The sequence below is a fragment of the Clinocottus analis genome, unplaced genomic scaffold, assembly GCF_023055335.1.
Source record: "Clinocottus analis isolate CAN_PGR_092001 unplaced genomic scaffold, fCliAna1.0.p SCAF_13, whole genome shotgun sequence".
Classification (NCBI taxonomy): Eukaryota; Metazoa; Chordata; class Actinopteri; order Perciformes; family Cottidae; genus Clinocottus; species Clinocottus analis.
In genome coordinates, this window is record NW_027175854.1 from 5150977 (window position 1) to 5165960 (window position 14984).

General features: G+C 40.4%; 1 protein-coding gene across 1 annotated transcript in view; it reads left to right on the forward strand.

Moving 5' to 3' along the window:
* nsmfa (NMDA receptor synaptonuclear signaling and neuronal migration factor a) overlaps window positions 1-9052 on the forward strand; it is a 33401-nt gene extending 24349 nt beyond the window's left edge. The window contains 8 exon segments of the mRNA XM_068574556.1: window positions 216-346; window positions 1251-1334; window positions 1482-1515; window positions 2273-2343; window positions 2569-2648; window positions 3384-3486; window positions 7071-7146; window positions 8011-9052. Coding sequence (XP_068430657.1) covers window positions 216-346; window positions 1251-1334; window positions 1482-1515; window positions 2273-2343; window positions 2569-2648; window positions 3384-3486; window positions 7071-7146; window positions 8011-8108 — 677 coding nt within the window. The 3' untranslated portion in view covers window positions 8109-9052.
* The last annotated feature ends 5932 nt before the right edge of the window (window positions 9053-14984 follow it).

The window sequence follows — 14984 nt, forward strand, 5'->3', positions numbered from 1 at the left end:
TCCCTGTTCCATCTGTCACTTTTCTTATGTCACCACCATTATTAACAACTTCATCCTTTTTCCTCTCCTCCGCACTCACCTCTCTTCACTCCTTTGGACACCTCTTTCCCTCACTCCTCAATTTTCTCCTTCTGTTTCACCTTTCTTGCCTCCCACGAAACACATCTGCCTACAAGGCATTTTTTCCTCACCGGTGTAATATATTTCTCTTTTAGGTGGAGACCTGCAGGCCTCCTGTAGTACCTTGGATGAAGGGGGCCTCGATGATAATATAGACTGGGAGGAGGAGCGAGAGATGGAGAGGCTGGCCTGTGAAGGAGACGACTTTGTACCTCCCAAAATCATGGTATGAGATCAGTGTTGCATTTCAAATTTTATATTGCACTTTAAGTTGGCAGTTTTACAAGACTTTTAGTCTTACACCAAGTCCCCAAAACATTTCCAACAATACAACTAACATCTTTCTTTAGACCCTCTGCGCCTTTAAATGCTAATCTATTTTTGAAGATAATAAATCCATATTGTGACGAGCCCCTGTGCCACTGGTCGTTGTCGCTGCAGGTGTGCGGGTGTGCAGGTGGGCGTGGCAGAGGGTCGTCAGGTTGAGTGGGGACACCTGTGCTCATTAGTGGCACTCACTTAAAAAGCCCTTCGGTTAAGCTGGCGCTCTCTCTATCTATAAACTCAATAAACCCTTTTTCTGTTAACCGACTCATTGGTCTGTCTCCCTCCTTCTTCTCTCAGGGCCGTGTGGCCCGGTTCGTGACACTATCTGGACTTTTTTAATGCAGACTTTCTGCTAAAAACGTGTCCAAACCCAAGTAAAATTGGTGGACTGCCCTTTTAAGATTGTAGGCTCTGGATTTGTTGCAGCTGAAAATAATCACTGATAAACGAGACACAATGCAAATGGTTGGTTTCGGAATTGGTTCCTTGAGATTACACACTGATGGCAGATCTAGATTAAAATAGCTTAATCTCCGCAGGTGAATTCATATGCAGATACAGTATCGCAAATGCACCTGATGTATTCTGGAGTCTCGCTGTGAATATTATATTGAGCTGTACATTCTCTGGAGGCATGAGAGTGTGATAGTTACTCTTTTACCCTTTCCTCTAATTTCTCTCCAACTCCGCCATTCTCTTCCTTTTTTCTCCACTTTGCTCCAATTTTTCCCACTCTTTTCATTTCCTCACATCCCATTAAATCCATCATTCCTCCCCTTCTACTGTTTCTCCTTCACCTTCAGCTGATCTCTTCTAAAGTCCCAAAGGCAGAGTACGTTCCTACTATAATTCGTCGGGATGACCCCTCCATCATCCCCATTCTCTACGTGAGTTAAATGTTGATTGGCAAGTGTGCATGACAATCCTTCGACGTACAAGTTATTTCTTTAAAGTATGTTCTATGATAAAGGCTGTTTGAAATGAATATCAAAGCCTTTTGCAATCTGACATCATTATGTCATCTTTTTCCTTAGGACCATGAACATGCTACTTTTGATGATATATTGGGTGAGTTTATATTCCTTTTACACCTCTTTTGGAATGATATATTAAATAATTCTAATGAGTACAATGAATAAAATGTAGAAACATATGATAGAAATCTAAAATCCGAAAGTGATCATTGCCATATGGAAGTTAGTTTACAAAGTCATATAAAGTAATAGAGCCACAGATGCATATATATCCACATTTATTTGAGAAATATCTTATCTTGAAGATCATTCACTTCTAGTTGTGAACCTGGACTGAGTGATGAACTGCTATTGAATCTCTTAGAAAAATAACCTAGATTTGACATAATTATGTATTGCATATAAAACCAGTGCTGCAAAAATACCAAAAAAAAAAAAAGGTTTGCTTTCTACGTTCTGAAAATGATCATCTGTCGCTCAAAAGAGAAGCACATCCAGTAAACAAAGCCTGGAGCTTCTCAAGATAAACTCTGCATTGAATAAAGCTCACAGAGAGTTAGCGAGAGGATTTCAATGAATAATTCATAGCGTTTAGATTTCCATTTTACTGTCTTTTACTGGCCCGTTTTATTTTGCTGTGACATTTCCTTAAGTACACAATGTTAAGTTAAAATCAAACTACATCTGACATTAAAGTCTGTACTTATATTATTGCACCTGCACTTGAACTCAACCTCCAAAGTATTTCTTTGTGTTCAGCGTTCACATCTCTCCCTCTCTCCCTACCTTCGTTCTTGGTCCCTGAAGTTCACATCAATCACATCAATCCAACCCTTTTCTGTCCCTCACAGAGGAAATAGAGAAGAAACTCACAGCTTACAGGAGAGGAAGCAAGTTCTGGAGGATGCTCATCTTTTGTCAGGTGAGGAACAATTGAGACAGAATAAAAGTGTATTTCCTGTAAAATTGTATGTTTTATTTGGGATTTATAGAGTTATGTGCTTATTCATGCACTGCATATCCAAACTGCTGGAGCTATAATGTGTTCAGTGCCTTTCTTTGGGATCTAATCAATCTCTCAAGTTAATTAAGAAGAAACAAATTAGCAGTTGTGATAACGTGTTTCACTCTTCTATGTGTTTCTCAGGGAGGCCCCGGCCACTTGTATTTACTGAAGAATAAAGTGGCAACCTTTGCCAAGGTGGAAAAGGAGGAGGATATGAGCCAGTAAGTGTGTCTCCCACAGGCTCCTAATGTCGAATACCATGACAATTTACATGCCCCATCTTATCAAGCAACGACATGTGATTAGGCTTTAATTAAAAACAAGTCATGACAGAGATGACTGAGAACCATCCGCTAGCTGTGAAAATAGAAGTATAAAAAGAAGTATTGTATCTTTAAGATACCTTAGCTGCAATTTCCTTAAGGTATTTATTCCTCCAATGATAGGAAGAACAGCTCAGTAAAATAAAAAATCCTCTTGCAAATATCTCAACCACAAGAAACTGGCACATTCCCAAAGACATCTTAATGTCTTTTTAAGCAGTCAAAGGATTAAAAGATTCTGAAACAAATGTGCCATATTAATGTTCTTTATGCTATTTTCAAAATATGAATAGTATTTCTGTGAGTGCTCTCCGACTTGGTTTCAATCAAAGATGTTCCACTTGGACGATTCAACACTGTTTTTTATTTATGAGTACAATCTACCACTTTTCGAAGTGATGCATCTCTCCCAAAGGAACTTCTCTGAATAGGTGATGTTTACTTGTTTAAGAGATACAAAACTTAAGGCTCGCAGCCTGTTCCATCAATACATTATCAAATCAGCAAATGAACAGTGGAGACAAGTCCTTGACTCATGCTTATCTTTTTCAAGGTTCTAGTTTTTGTTTTTAATTTCGTGTGAACTGATTGATTGATTGATTCAGTGTAACTGTCGCCTCTGTCTTTGTTCAGGTTCTGGAGGAGGCTGAGTCGCTTTATGAGTAAAGTCAACCCAGAACCCAACCTGATCCATATAATGGGATGTTATGTGCTGGGCAACCCCAACGGAGAGAAGGTACACAGATGCTGATGCAAAAAGATACACATGTCAAACTGAAAACATGAAAGCTCGTCAACACCGCCCCAATTCATTCGTACCAAGGCCTCTGTTAAGTTACACGTTCAGAAGTTAAATGTATGTGCCACACAAACTGATTTAATAACATAGGACGCCAAAGGTAACGTCTTTTGGTTCCCTGTCTCTTTTCATTTAGGTGAACACTCTCTCGTGCTTGCTCCTACCTCTCTCTCTTCTCTCGGCTCATTTCCTCGTTTTCTGCCCACTGTTTCCAAATGTATTCTCACTGCGTCTAATATTCACTTTATTAGCTTCCTGGCTGCCTCCGTTGTCCCTCCCTGTCTCTTCTCTCTTATTCCACATGTGTGACCATCATCTCAGTCTGTGTGACTTTATAGCTGAAGAGCACACATGCTGAGTGACGCTGCAGAAACATATGAGATAAACACACACAGACAAATAAAAAACACAAACAAACAGTCAGACATTCACACACACACACACACACGCGCACACTACATAGCCAGCGGTGTTTGTCTGACCTCAGTGTTTGTTCCAGTTATGTCTGCCAAAATGCTTTGTGAGATAAAGTGGATGTCTCCTGGGTTGATGGACAGTCTGGCACTCTGCAGAACAGACTGCACATCAGTGATATTTCCACCCTGACAGACAATTACAGACACATGTGGTTGTCTAAACAAAGCTTGAATTAAAAACAACACAATTGGTGGTGTTTTTTTTTACTGGCTTAGTCCCAAGATCCCAAAGTGATATTTTCACACTGGCTTGTGCACCGTAGTCTTAAGTTCACTCAGAATATAATTAATAAAATGTAGCTTAAACCTCTCCAGAAGAATGTGTGCAGTGTATACGTCTCTGTAGAAATGTCACAAGCTGTGACCTTGTTGTGCTTTTCTTCAAACCCATTCTCCATTGGAAAAAAACACAACATGATCCTAAGGATGTGAACACTTACTTGTGCAACATTACACTCAGGATACTAAATGCTGCGAGAATAACTTTCTCTCTTCTGTAATGTCTTTCCACAAAATGCTAGAACCTGGCTTCAGGGATTTGCAGATGTTTATCCACAGGAGCATTAGTGTGGTCGGCTACTGATGTTTTACTGAAGGTTTTATGGAGTGGAGGCCATGGCTCTGCAGGCCAGTTTGTTCTCCCACACTAAACTTGATAAACAATGTATTTATGGAGCTCACGTTGTGCTCAGTGGTTTTGTCATGTTGAAACAGGAAAGGGCCTGGAAGCACTCTATGGTCTAAATATATATTTGTATGCTGGAGTAATACGCTTGTCCTTAATTGGAACAGAGGCTGTGTTCAGACAGACAATATGTGGCCAATTTAGAGGGCTCCAGTCAAAAAAGTTTAACCTTGCTTAAATTTTGCTCTAGTGCAATACTTTCATTCAGCAAGGGGCTGCAGTCAAATACGTGCAAGTGGTTGGTTCACATGGTCCAGAGTAATATAACCCTGTCTGTCTCTATTATTTTAAAAACGCTGTTGAGTGTTTTGGCGTCGGATAAGCCTTCAACTGCTACCATCTACTACTCAAAGTGGACTTTATGGATCCTCTTTCATGGTACTTACTAGTACCTGAAACAACATGGCCCCATCAGCGCTAGGGGGCTCAGACCAAACCCTGAACAACAACCCCGGAACAAAACATAAACAGTTTGGGTCCACGTACTTTTGGCCATTTAGTGTGTTTCACCAACTGTTCATTATTTTGTTAACTGTCTTAAATCATATAATAGAGACTCTACATCGTCAACAGAACACATCACATTTTTAAACGGTAGGTTTCCTTGTTGCCAAATGCTGCACTCCAGACAGCGTAAAACTACATCTTGCAAACACACTACAGTAATGGAATTGACTTAAATTAAAAGCAGCCAGAACGTTATTACAACTACTGAAGCACATCTTGTACTAAAGCCTCCTGCAGAGAAGAAAGTAATCAATCTTGATATGTAATAAAATGTATATAAATATTGACGTGCAGTTTGCAGGCGCGGTAGTGGGTTGATTTCAACAGCGAGGTAAATGACCCCTCCTTCAAAAGTAACAACTTAATAGTTGACTTATGGTTAATAAAATCACTCACCAAATATCAAAAGGGGCTTGTTAAGACCAATAAACGCAGTTTTTTTTAATAATGCTAGTTCTCTTTCTAACATGGTATTGTTCTGGGTCTGTTTGATTGATTTGTGTAATATGGATTAATGTTGCTGCTCTTTGATTACTGAGAAAAAACAGTTCTACACTGCAATGTGTAACATGGAGCCACGCAGGACAGAAAGGAAACTTGCGGCACATTATTTTGAGCTCTGTTATTTGCCTCCAGCTCTCTTTGCACTACAGACAAGCCGCGCCCAACCACCCTCTCCTCCACATCTGGCATGTCGCCATCTTTTATCTTTTTCAAAAGGACTGCAAACTAAGGATTAAAAGCTTCTTTTTATTCACCACCTCCATTGCAACATCATAAAGTGAACAACAAAAGCACATTTGGCCTTTGATTTCTCTGACAGAGGGGTATCAGGATCTCTTATGACTAAATTCTAGAGGAATCAGTGAGCTTCAATTTTTAATGTGCACCACACAACATCAGTGAGAAACTGCAGAGGAGATGACTGAAAAAAAATCTCAAATTAAGGTCTTTCGGGTTGCAATGAATTATTATTTTCACTTGACGACAACATAGTTTATTCATTCAACCGATTGAATGATGGTTTAGTCTAAAACAGAATGGTAATCACATGTTCACATGTGATATATAGTTTATAAAACTGCAGTGACGATACAGACATTTCATACACTTACCGATGTGCATTCAAACCGCGTTGGACCTGTTCATACGAGTCAGCCACCTCTCTGTTTGCCATCATTAGAGAGTCTAGTCTGCAGTTGATCCTTACTTCAAAGTGCTTCTTTTTTTTTTTCGTCCATCAAGCCCCACAAAGCGTTCCAAACGCAATGATATAAAACTGAGCAAAACATCCATGAGATGCTGGAATGAGATGCCCTGTATGTGTCATCCATTCAATTTCTAAGCGACTAATCAGTGCTAAGTTACATATTGTGATATGAGAAAGCCACTTGCAGGACAACAAAGGCAAGCTATCAGCTAGAATCTCAAATCCCTCTAATTTACAGAAACATTTGATCGTGATCTCCTTTCTTTTAATTTCCTGAACGTGGGACTCTTCGCTAGTGAAATGACTGGGATTGGGGTCCTACGCTCCACCTTTTACAAGATTGTCTCTTTCATGGAAAGGCAGAGAGGTGATATGAAGACAAGCAGGACAAATGAACACCGTTGCAATTTTACACTCTCACCTCATTCACTGCCCTCCTTGCTACCTGCTTAGGACAAATGTCCATATGTCTCTTTGGCAGTAATTAGCTGGGGGCATTGCCAGTCAGCTGTATTTCCATGGGTGTGTTTTTATGTTTGCGTACGTATGTGTGCTGTGTCTAATGACGCGGGCTCCCCTACTGCTCATGCATGCAAGTGCAGTAGGATTAATTGGTGGTTGCTTCCTTATCTCTGCACAACAGCTGTTCCAGAAACTGAAGAATCTGATGAGGCCTTATTCTGTCGAGTTTGAGTCGCCGCTGGAGCTGTCTGCGCAGGGTGAGTTGGAACAAACATGCATCGTCACATAGGCGCGCGTGACCATTCACGTCACATGAAATGACCCGGGGAAAAAACGTTGCGGCTCGGTATTAACATCTGAAATCTACTCAAACAGCTGTTCCCCAATTTGAAAATATAATACATTTCAACAGTTTGTCGCATGCAACGTTTCCTTCTCATCCACCATATCTGGGTGGTGTTTTTGATACGGCGTTTCAGATTTTGCTGTGTATTTCTTTTCTTTTTTATGCAATTGATCCAAGCCATATAGGCGTCACACTGCGGTTTGTGAACAGCCTCCACACAGGAGTAATCCTTTTACTTTGCACTCTCCTCTCTAGCTGCAGGTGGGAGAAGAGACATACAGTACGCTCTACTGAACACAGTAGTCAGCATTATAAAAGCCTTCTCCTGCAGGAACAACTGTAAAATGTTGTCTTTTAAACCCAGACTTCCTCTTCTTTAGCCCTTCACCTTCATTCAAAGTTTTCTCCTCCTGTTATCTTTGTGCTCATTCGAGATCCAAACTTCTCCGGCTCTGACGAAAGCAAACCACGCTACACTTTTGTCTCATACAAAAGCAAGCCTATCTTCGAGAAACGTCTTTATACGTATAATTTGTCATCATATTTCGAGGCAACCTCAATGCCATCTAGTAATGTTTCTTATGAAAAGAATTAAGAAATGCACTTTAAAATCAGCTTCAAAATCAGCTTTTTGTATCTCAAGCATGATTCATGTTTTTGAAGGTTTTTTTTTTAAGCAGTCCTTGGTTACGGGTTAGAGAAAGATCATGGTCTTGGTATATTTTGCTTCCTTAATACTTGATTCAAACTTTTTCTGTCTCATTTACCAATCAAGGCAAAGAGATGATTGAGAAGTACTTCGACTTCCGCCTCTACCGGCTTTGGAAGACACGGCAGCACTCCAAACTCTTGGAATATGAGGAATTCTTGTGACGAAAAACCTGGATTATGGGTGAAGTGGAGCGCTACACTGAAAATAAAACTAATCCAATAACTGAACATTGCTCAACTATAGTGCTCAACCCGCCAACTCAATACAAACAGTCATGCCTGCGTTCATCCTGGAGAGGACTGGGAGGAGAGGAAGAAGGATGGCAGGCAGGACAAGGTGGCTGAAGACAACCTAAATTATGCTGTGCCTCCGCTCCTCCTCATTTTCAGAGTAAGGATCAAAGACTAACAAAAAAAGGGCCAAAAAAATACACATTAAAGAAAGAAAAAAAAGGAAAAAGCAGAGACAACTGGACTGTCCACATCTTAGTCACCAACCCCGTTTGCTTCTTGAGTTTGAAAGCAAAAGGAGGATAAAAAAATTCAAAATGTGTAAAAAAAAAATACTAATTTTCTTTCACACCTCTGTTGCAAAGACACACTTTGAGGCCGATGTGCTTCAGGGGGGAATGGCTGAAACTCATTCTGCCATAATGTGGTTCTGTGTTTTGACCGGACCTCTCGGATGATCTCAGACCCCGGAGACATACATATATACATACATAAATAATCCATATGTCGATGTGTGTATATATCACATGAATATATTAGCATAGCTCTAGTCATGCAAATAATACATGAGAATAATGATGCATCATTTATTTTTGATGTGCATTGTTGTGCAGTTTCATATGGAAATACTTTGGAATAACTCAGGTTTTAGCCATGAAGTAAATAATCTGTTTGTCTATTCTATCAAGATATTGTAATCTTCATCGCCATCGCTTGGAATGAATGTATTTTCTCTCCAGAAATGTATCTTCGGTTTGAAAAATCCAGCTTCATGTTTTGGTAAAAAAAAAGAAAAGTGCTGATTTTATGTGCGAGTGTGTGTGTGTGTGTGTCTTTTCCATGTCAAAAAAAATAATAATAATCATGCAAATGTGTGTATTTTCTCTTTCTGCTCCTACGTTAACGCAAGAATAATGGTTATCACCTTCACCCTCCACATTTTCTCCTTTTCTGTCACATTCAAACAAAGACAGTCTCGCGTGATTAATGATGTCAAGAGGGATGTAACAGCCATCCAAGTGCTCCTGCCACTGTAGTGTCGCAGTTGCCCTATTGATCCCGCCTGCTCTTTTGCAGAAGGTTCGGGCTACTTAGTTGGCTCCTGTCACAGGCGCCAGCTGCTCTCACTTTCTGCCAAACACTCTTAATGGCAGCCAAACGAGCTTCCGCCACCGCTCACTTCTCCCGGCTGTGATCCAGTCTTAAGGGCCGGAGTTCTCCAAATTCAACAGATCTGCCAGAGGTTCAAACTGTTAACAGCCATCTGCTGCCCCTGCCAGGTGAGTCAGCGAGTCCCAAAAAAAAAAAAGAAGGACAGAAATATGCACCGAGTGTGTGTCTGTGAACGCGACCGCCGCACCACCTGAGTGGCCAGAGCCGTCTCGCATAGATTAAAGATGGCCAAATGTGGAGAGCAGCGCTGAGCCTCCAGCGGGACAGCAGTCTGTAACCAGACAGTGTCACCTGCGTCCTCTCAGCTGCGGCCTGGTACATTTACCATACATACTATCAAGTCGTATTATGGCAAATGTAGGACTCAGGGTTTTTTTGCCGGGGTTCTGAAGTGCTAAACTCGAGAGGTCAGTTCAGTGGAGGCAGGGTTTGAGTCAGCAGGCAGTACATCTAGTCACAGCAGCCACCGGCAACCCAAAATATAATGCAGTCTGCTGCAGCAGAATGTGAGATGAGCTGTGGACAAACACAGAGCACACTCGCAGACGCAGAGACACACGGACACGCGCCACTGGTCGCACGCATCTCTTTTAATAAGAACTTCATTTGCTTCATGTAACAACGTCTAAACTGTGACAGTCACATTCAAAGCACAAAAACGTCTTTGCATTTGATTTCTCAGGTTGACAAGTTTCCGTAAAAGACTGAGACGGAAATGTGTCAAGCTGAGAAATGAGCTCATACCAGAGTATTGAGTCTTTTGTGCTTTTGGAGTTCTTCAAGCCAACTTTTTCTGAACGCTATATTCGACATTTCCTTTTTTTTAATGCTGACATTTGAGCCGTAATACTTTGAACGTGGCGGCAATCCAAGGAGACGATAAGTCACGCCATGGCTCGCTGCTCGGCCAATCACAGCAGAGTTCTACAATGACAACGGCCCCTGAATGTCAGCGAAACATGCTGCCGATAGCGATTTTAAAACCAGTCATTGAATGTTCGCGTAGGTGATTTGTGTGCAGACAGTTCACAGAGGAAAAACATTTTAGGTTTTAATAAATTTAATCGAAAAAGTGGCCCCCACCCTGCGTTTAACATTTCACACACAAACGTATAAAACACACACACACACACACACACACACAAAGATACCTTTCACCTGTGTATGGTAAATACCTTTCCGTTCTTCATCATTCGTGTGGATGTGTTAATATTTGGAACATTACGTGCAGGCTTTTTGTGTTGAAGTCGACCAGTCTCACTGGAGTGCTCTCCATCGCTCTACGAGCAGAACTGGTTTTATTTGCTTTTGCCCTCTCTCTGACATTGCAGTGTTGGCCTACAGTTTGTCTGGCACAGACGAGTGCTCTCTCAGCCTGAGTCACGCACTACATGTTTTCACTCCAGATTTAAAATCCAACACTCAGACACCCTGTCATATCATAGAGCCATTTTTTAATTCCAGCAGAAGCATTAAGCTGCCGAATCCTCAAAGATGTTGCCCTCAACAGCTGCTACGTTTAATGGAACTTTACACCCTGGTATAATTTTCAGATCAGATACAAGGGCACGGGTTCATTTAAAGCAAAGCAGTGATGTGATGGATTCAATCAATTCAGAAAGTGTTTTTCTTATGCCATAGAAAACGTCACAAAAAATATATCATATCCAGTCTATAAAGAACTTACTGGTTATTAATCCTCTGTTTGAATTTACTGGGCTGAACTGACCGTGATGTGAAGAGCACTCTGACTCAGGAGTTTGAGAGAGCTTTCTTGTTTTCTTCTTCAGCAAAAAAAAAAAAAAAAAAAGAATTACCGGAAATCTAATTAAAGATGCAAATGTGTCTACTTGTCTCTCTCAGTCTGTGTTGTATTCTTTGCCTTTTCATTTCACTCACTGGGAAATAAGAAAACAGGAAAGGAGCAAGGTCCTTCAGATCTGACCTTTTCTTTCATTAAAATGTGTTATAAAGGACTGAAGCTCACAGACATGGGAGACAGAAATACTGCAGTTTAATAGGACTGCAAAGAAAAAGAGTGAAGCTCATTTATTATTTCAATGACGCTCCACTTCACCAATTATCCAAAACAACACAGATGAAACTCTTCTGTCGTCAGCACTCTCTGTTACATAACTTTGCCCCATTTCAAACATTATAGCTGTGAGGTCCTTTTGGCTGCAGCCTAATAAAAGCAAACTGCCCACACACAGGCTCGTCTCCATTGCTCTGCATTACAAAACTATTTCATGTTACATCTGGATCAACTGCTACAAAAGTGCTCCGGTCCAATATTCAATTGCATGAATCCAGTTCACTCCCCTGTAGAGGATCTCACTGGTTGTATTGCGTGGTGAGATTTCCACTTGAAGTGAACTGTAGTCAGTACAGGGTCAGTGCACAGGTCAAAAGAAAAGCTTAGAGACAAGTTAACAGCCCAACCTCTACCAAGTGGCTGTCTAAACTGTCTATACTTGCTGTCGCCGAATGGAGAAATGTGGTAGAGAAGTTTGTAATGAAGCGGTAATAAAGCCTCCATCATGTAAAGAGGTGATTTAATGCACAGATGCATTTCTGTGTTCAATAAAACTCTTCAGACTCAGTGCCAGAAATAACTTGGAAGCACAGGGAGACCGAAAGAGAGAGCTGTAAACAAAAACAACACTTATTTTTAATTATTTTGTCTTTGGTGCAACTTAGTATGCAAAAATGCAGATGAGGCCGTCCTGATACACAGAAAGTAGTGCAGAGCCTTATCTCCTCGTCCCAGAAACGCCTCGATCCCTAATCTCCATGCACTTGCCTTTCATGCATTCTGACTTGTGTGCACCGCTTTTCCACCTCCTTCCCCTTCTCTTTCCTTCACTCGAATTAGAATTAGCGTTTGAGTTTTTACAACTATCACAGACAGTTTGTTATTAATAATCAACTGCAGTGCATTCAGAACTATCCACAGTCTGCATCGATGGTAGTAGACGCTTCACAAACTTTATGTAAACGCACACAGCTTATGGAAGTGAGCATCCCGTGGCAGGAGCAGTACTCATTATTAAGCTCTTCTCTTGAGTGTTTCACGGTGAGAAAGCATCTCTGCATGCCACATCCTGAGGCGACGGACTGCATGAAGACCATGCCTGGTTTAACATTGATACATATGATATTAGATTGTGTGTTATTATCATACAATTGGTATTTGTGTCTGCATTTACTCGTGGCGGAGGAAGTATTCAGATCCTTAACTTGGTTTTGAGGCAAGGAAGTTCTGGATCCTTGTGGTCATCAGGTCAAAAGTTTCCCTCATCAAATACTTTTGGTTTATGACCTAAATACTGCCAAAACTAATTTCAGCCTTAGTTGTACTTATTCTTCAGCGCTAATTAGCTAATGTTGACATGCTTACAGGCTAAACTAAGAATGTGAACGTGATAATCCTCCTATATTAGCATTTAGTTCAAAGCACTAAATTACAGCTTCAGAAAGTCAGTTGATCACGTGGGTGAGAGCAGCTCAGCATCGCAGCAGCAACACCACAAAACAGAAGATCAGGTGTATATTACGGAGATATAGATGTTATCGTATGAAGAGCAGTAAAGCAAGCTGACAAATGAAATGTTCCTCTGATGCTCAGTTGAATACAAGGAAGAAATATTGAGTTGGCCAACTTATGTGTGTGACAATGGCCATGAGGATTTTTTTTTTCTTCCATCAGGCATGTGTACGAGAGCCTCGAAATCAAAAAGGCAACAACCAGGGTTGCCATGAAAGCAATGCAGCACAAAACACTCAAAACTTCTGAATTCAAACATTGAATAGTTGACATTTGTTGAGTTAAAGGGCGCGACACCGTACACGGATCAAGACTGTTCTCTCATGCTGCAGTTCCTCAGAATCAAATGTATGTAGGATACCATTTCACATCCTCAAATTCCAGTGGATTACATTTTGATTATATTTCAAATATGGCTCAGATTTATACAATCTGGCTGAGGAATGTACCATCTGCTAACAATATGTTCAGTAAGAGATAGTGTGTATTTTCTGCTCTGTGTGACTGAGTCATTTCCCCCACTTCCAATTTCACTTTTTTGGTAAAGTGTAATGATTTTTGTTCAAATAAAAAGTCAGAGAGGTTATATATTTTAATAAAATAAGTTGTTTTGTGAAAAGACAAATCGGTACACTTCTTTTCTATCGAAAACGACTCAGTTATTCAAATGAGAGGTTAACAAAGAGATTCTTAATTTCCATTCAGTCACTACTTCAAGAGTGCCTTTAGTTTTCTTGACTGGTGTCAAGTGCCTCATTTGACTTCTTCCTCACTTTAATAGCCTAAATCACATACTCTTTTAATATTTCCAAGTGTAGCACTGGCAGAAAGTTGATTTAGTTTCACTTTGCAAGTAATTGAAAGGCTTTTTAACTTTTGATGTTCTAATCTTTCTTTTTGCAAGCTAGAGATTGCGATCAGATTTAATTGGGCAGACTACAGACACATGAAAAAGGCAAGAAATGGTTCCCACTGAACCAAAACATCTCACCTGCAGAAGTAGGCCTAAGAGCGTGCAGCTTTACAGAATGCTGAGCCAGCTTTTTATGTTTTGTTTTAGTGCATTTTACCTCGAGCAGTCGGCACAGGTAAACAATTAACTGAGCATGAAGAGTGAAGGCTCCGATTCTGTCACAATCAGCACTTCTCATTTGCTGATGTGGAGTTTTAGACTCCCTTGTACCCAGCGGGGGCATAACACCACAATTCACGACTCCAAATGGCCTCTGAACTGCATTCGCCCTGTTTCTTAAAGGGCGAACATTGCATTGTTTTTAACCTAAATTGTGATGGGCTTAGGCCCCAAAGGCTTTTTTCAACTTGCATTAAAGATGTAATGCACAGAAATAACTAACCTGTATTTTGTGGTCTCACATCTGTATTTTGGTGTGTTTAATCTATAATGATTTCAAAATAATACAATATTCCTCTCTGCATGAAACTCAATAGCCCCACAGATGAACCTTTAAACTAAAACCTTCAACACTAAAGCTGGAGGCTAAATGCGTCATTCAATTTCCTGAACTCATAAAGGAACATAATTGAGAAGCCGAAAGCCATGAAGTCCTTGAGGTCTTTTCACGTCAACAGAGGAACAGCAGCGCTATGAAGTTAGGACAAGAGGTCAGCGTCACACCTTATTTCACATGATGTGTGAAACACTTTGACGTTTGGAGACTGAAGGTCAGATTCTTGCACGTTGACATATTTTTCACACCATAAACTGCGAACATCAGGCAGCAAAGATCAGCATCACTCTGAACTTTAATGCACATATCAGCACTGAGTATTCATACATTAAGACATATATCAGTGACAACTGGAGATTTAGGCATCGCTTGGCTGATGGGAGTTGGTCAATCTTTTCATTATTTATCTATGAATCATTCATTTGTCAACTGTTTCTACTTTTTGAACATATAATTAATCTTTTGAAAACATAATCTTTTTATTTTCATGTTGAAATATTTTCTAAATGGACTTTACACTGAGAGACAATGTACAGATGTTGCACTATTATATGTAAGGAATTATAAATGCATTTATGAAGAACTCCATTTCAACAACATTTCTCTTTTATTTGACAA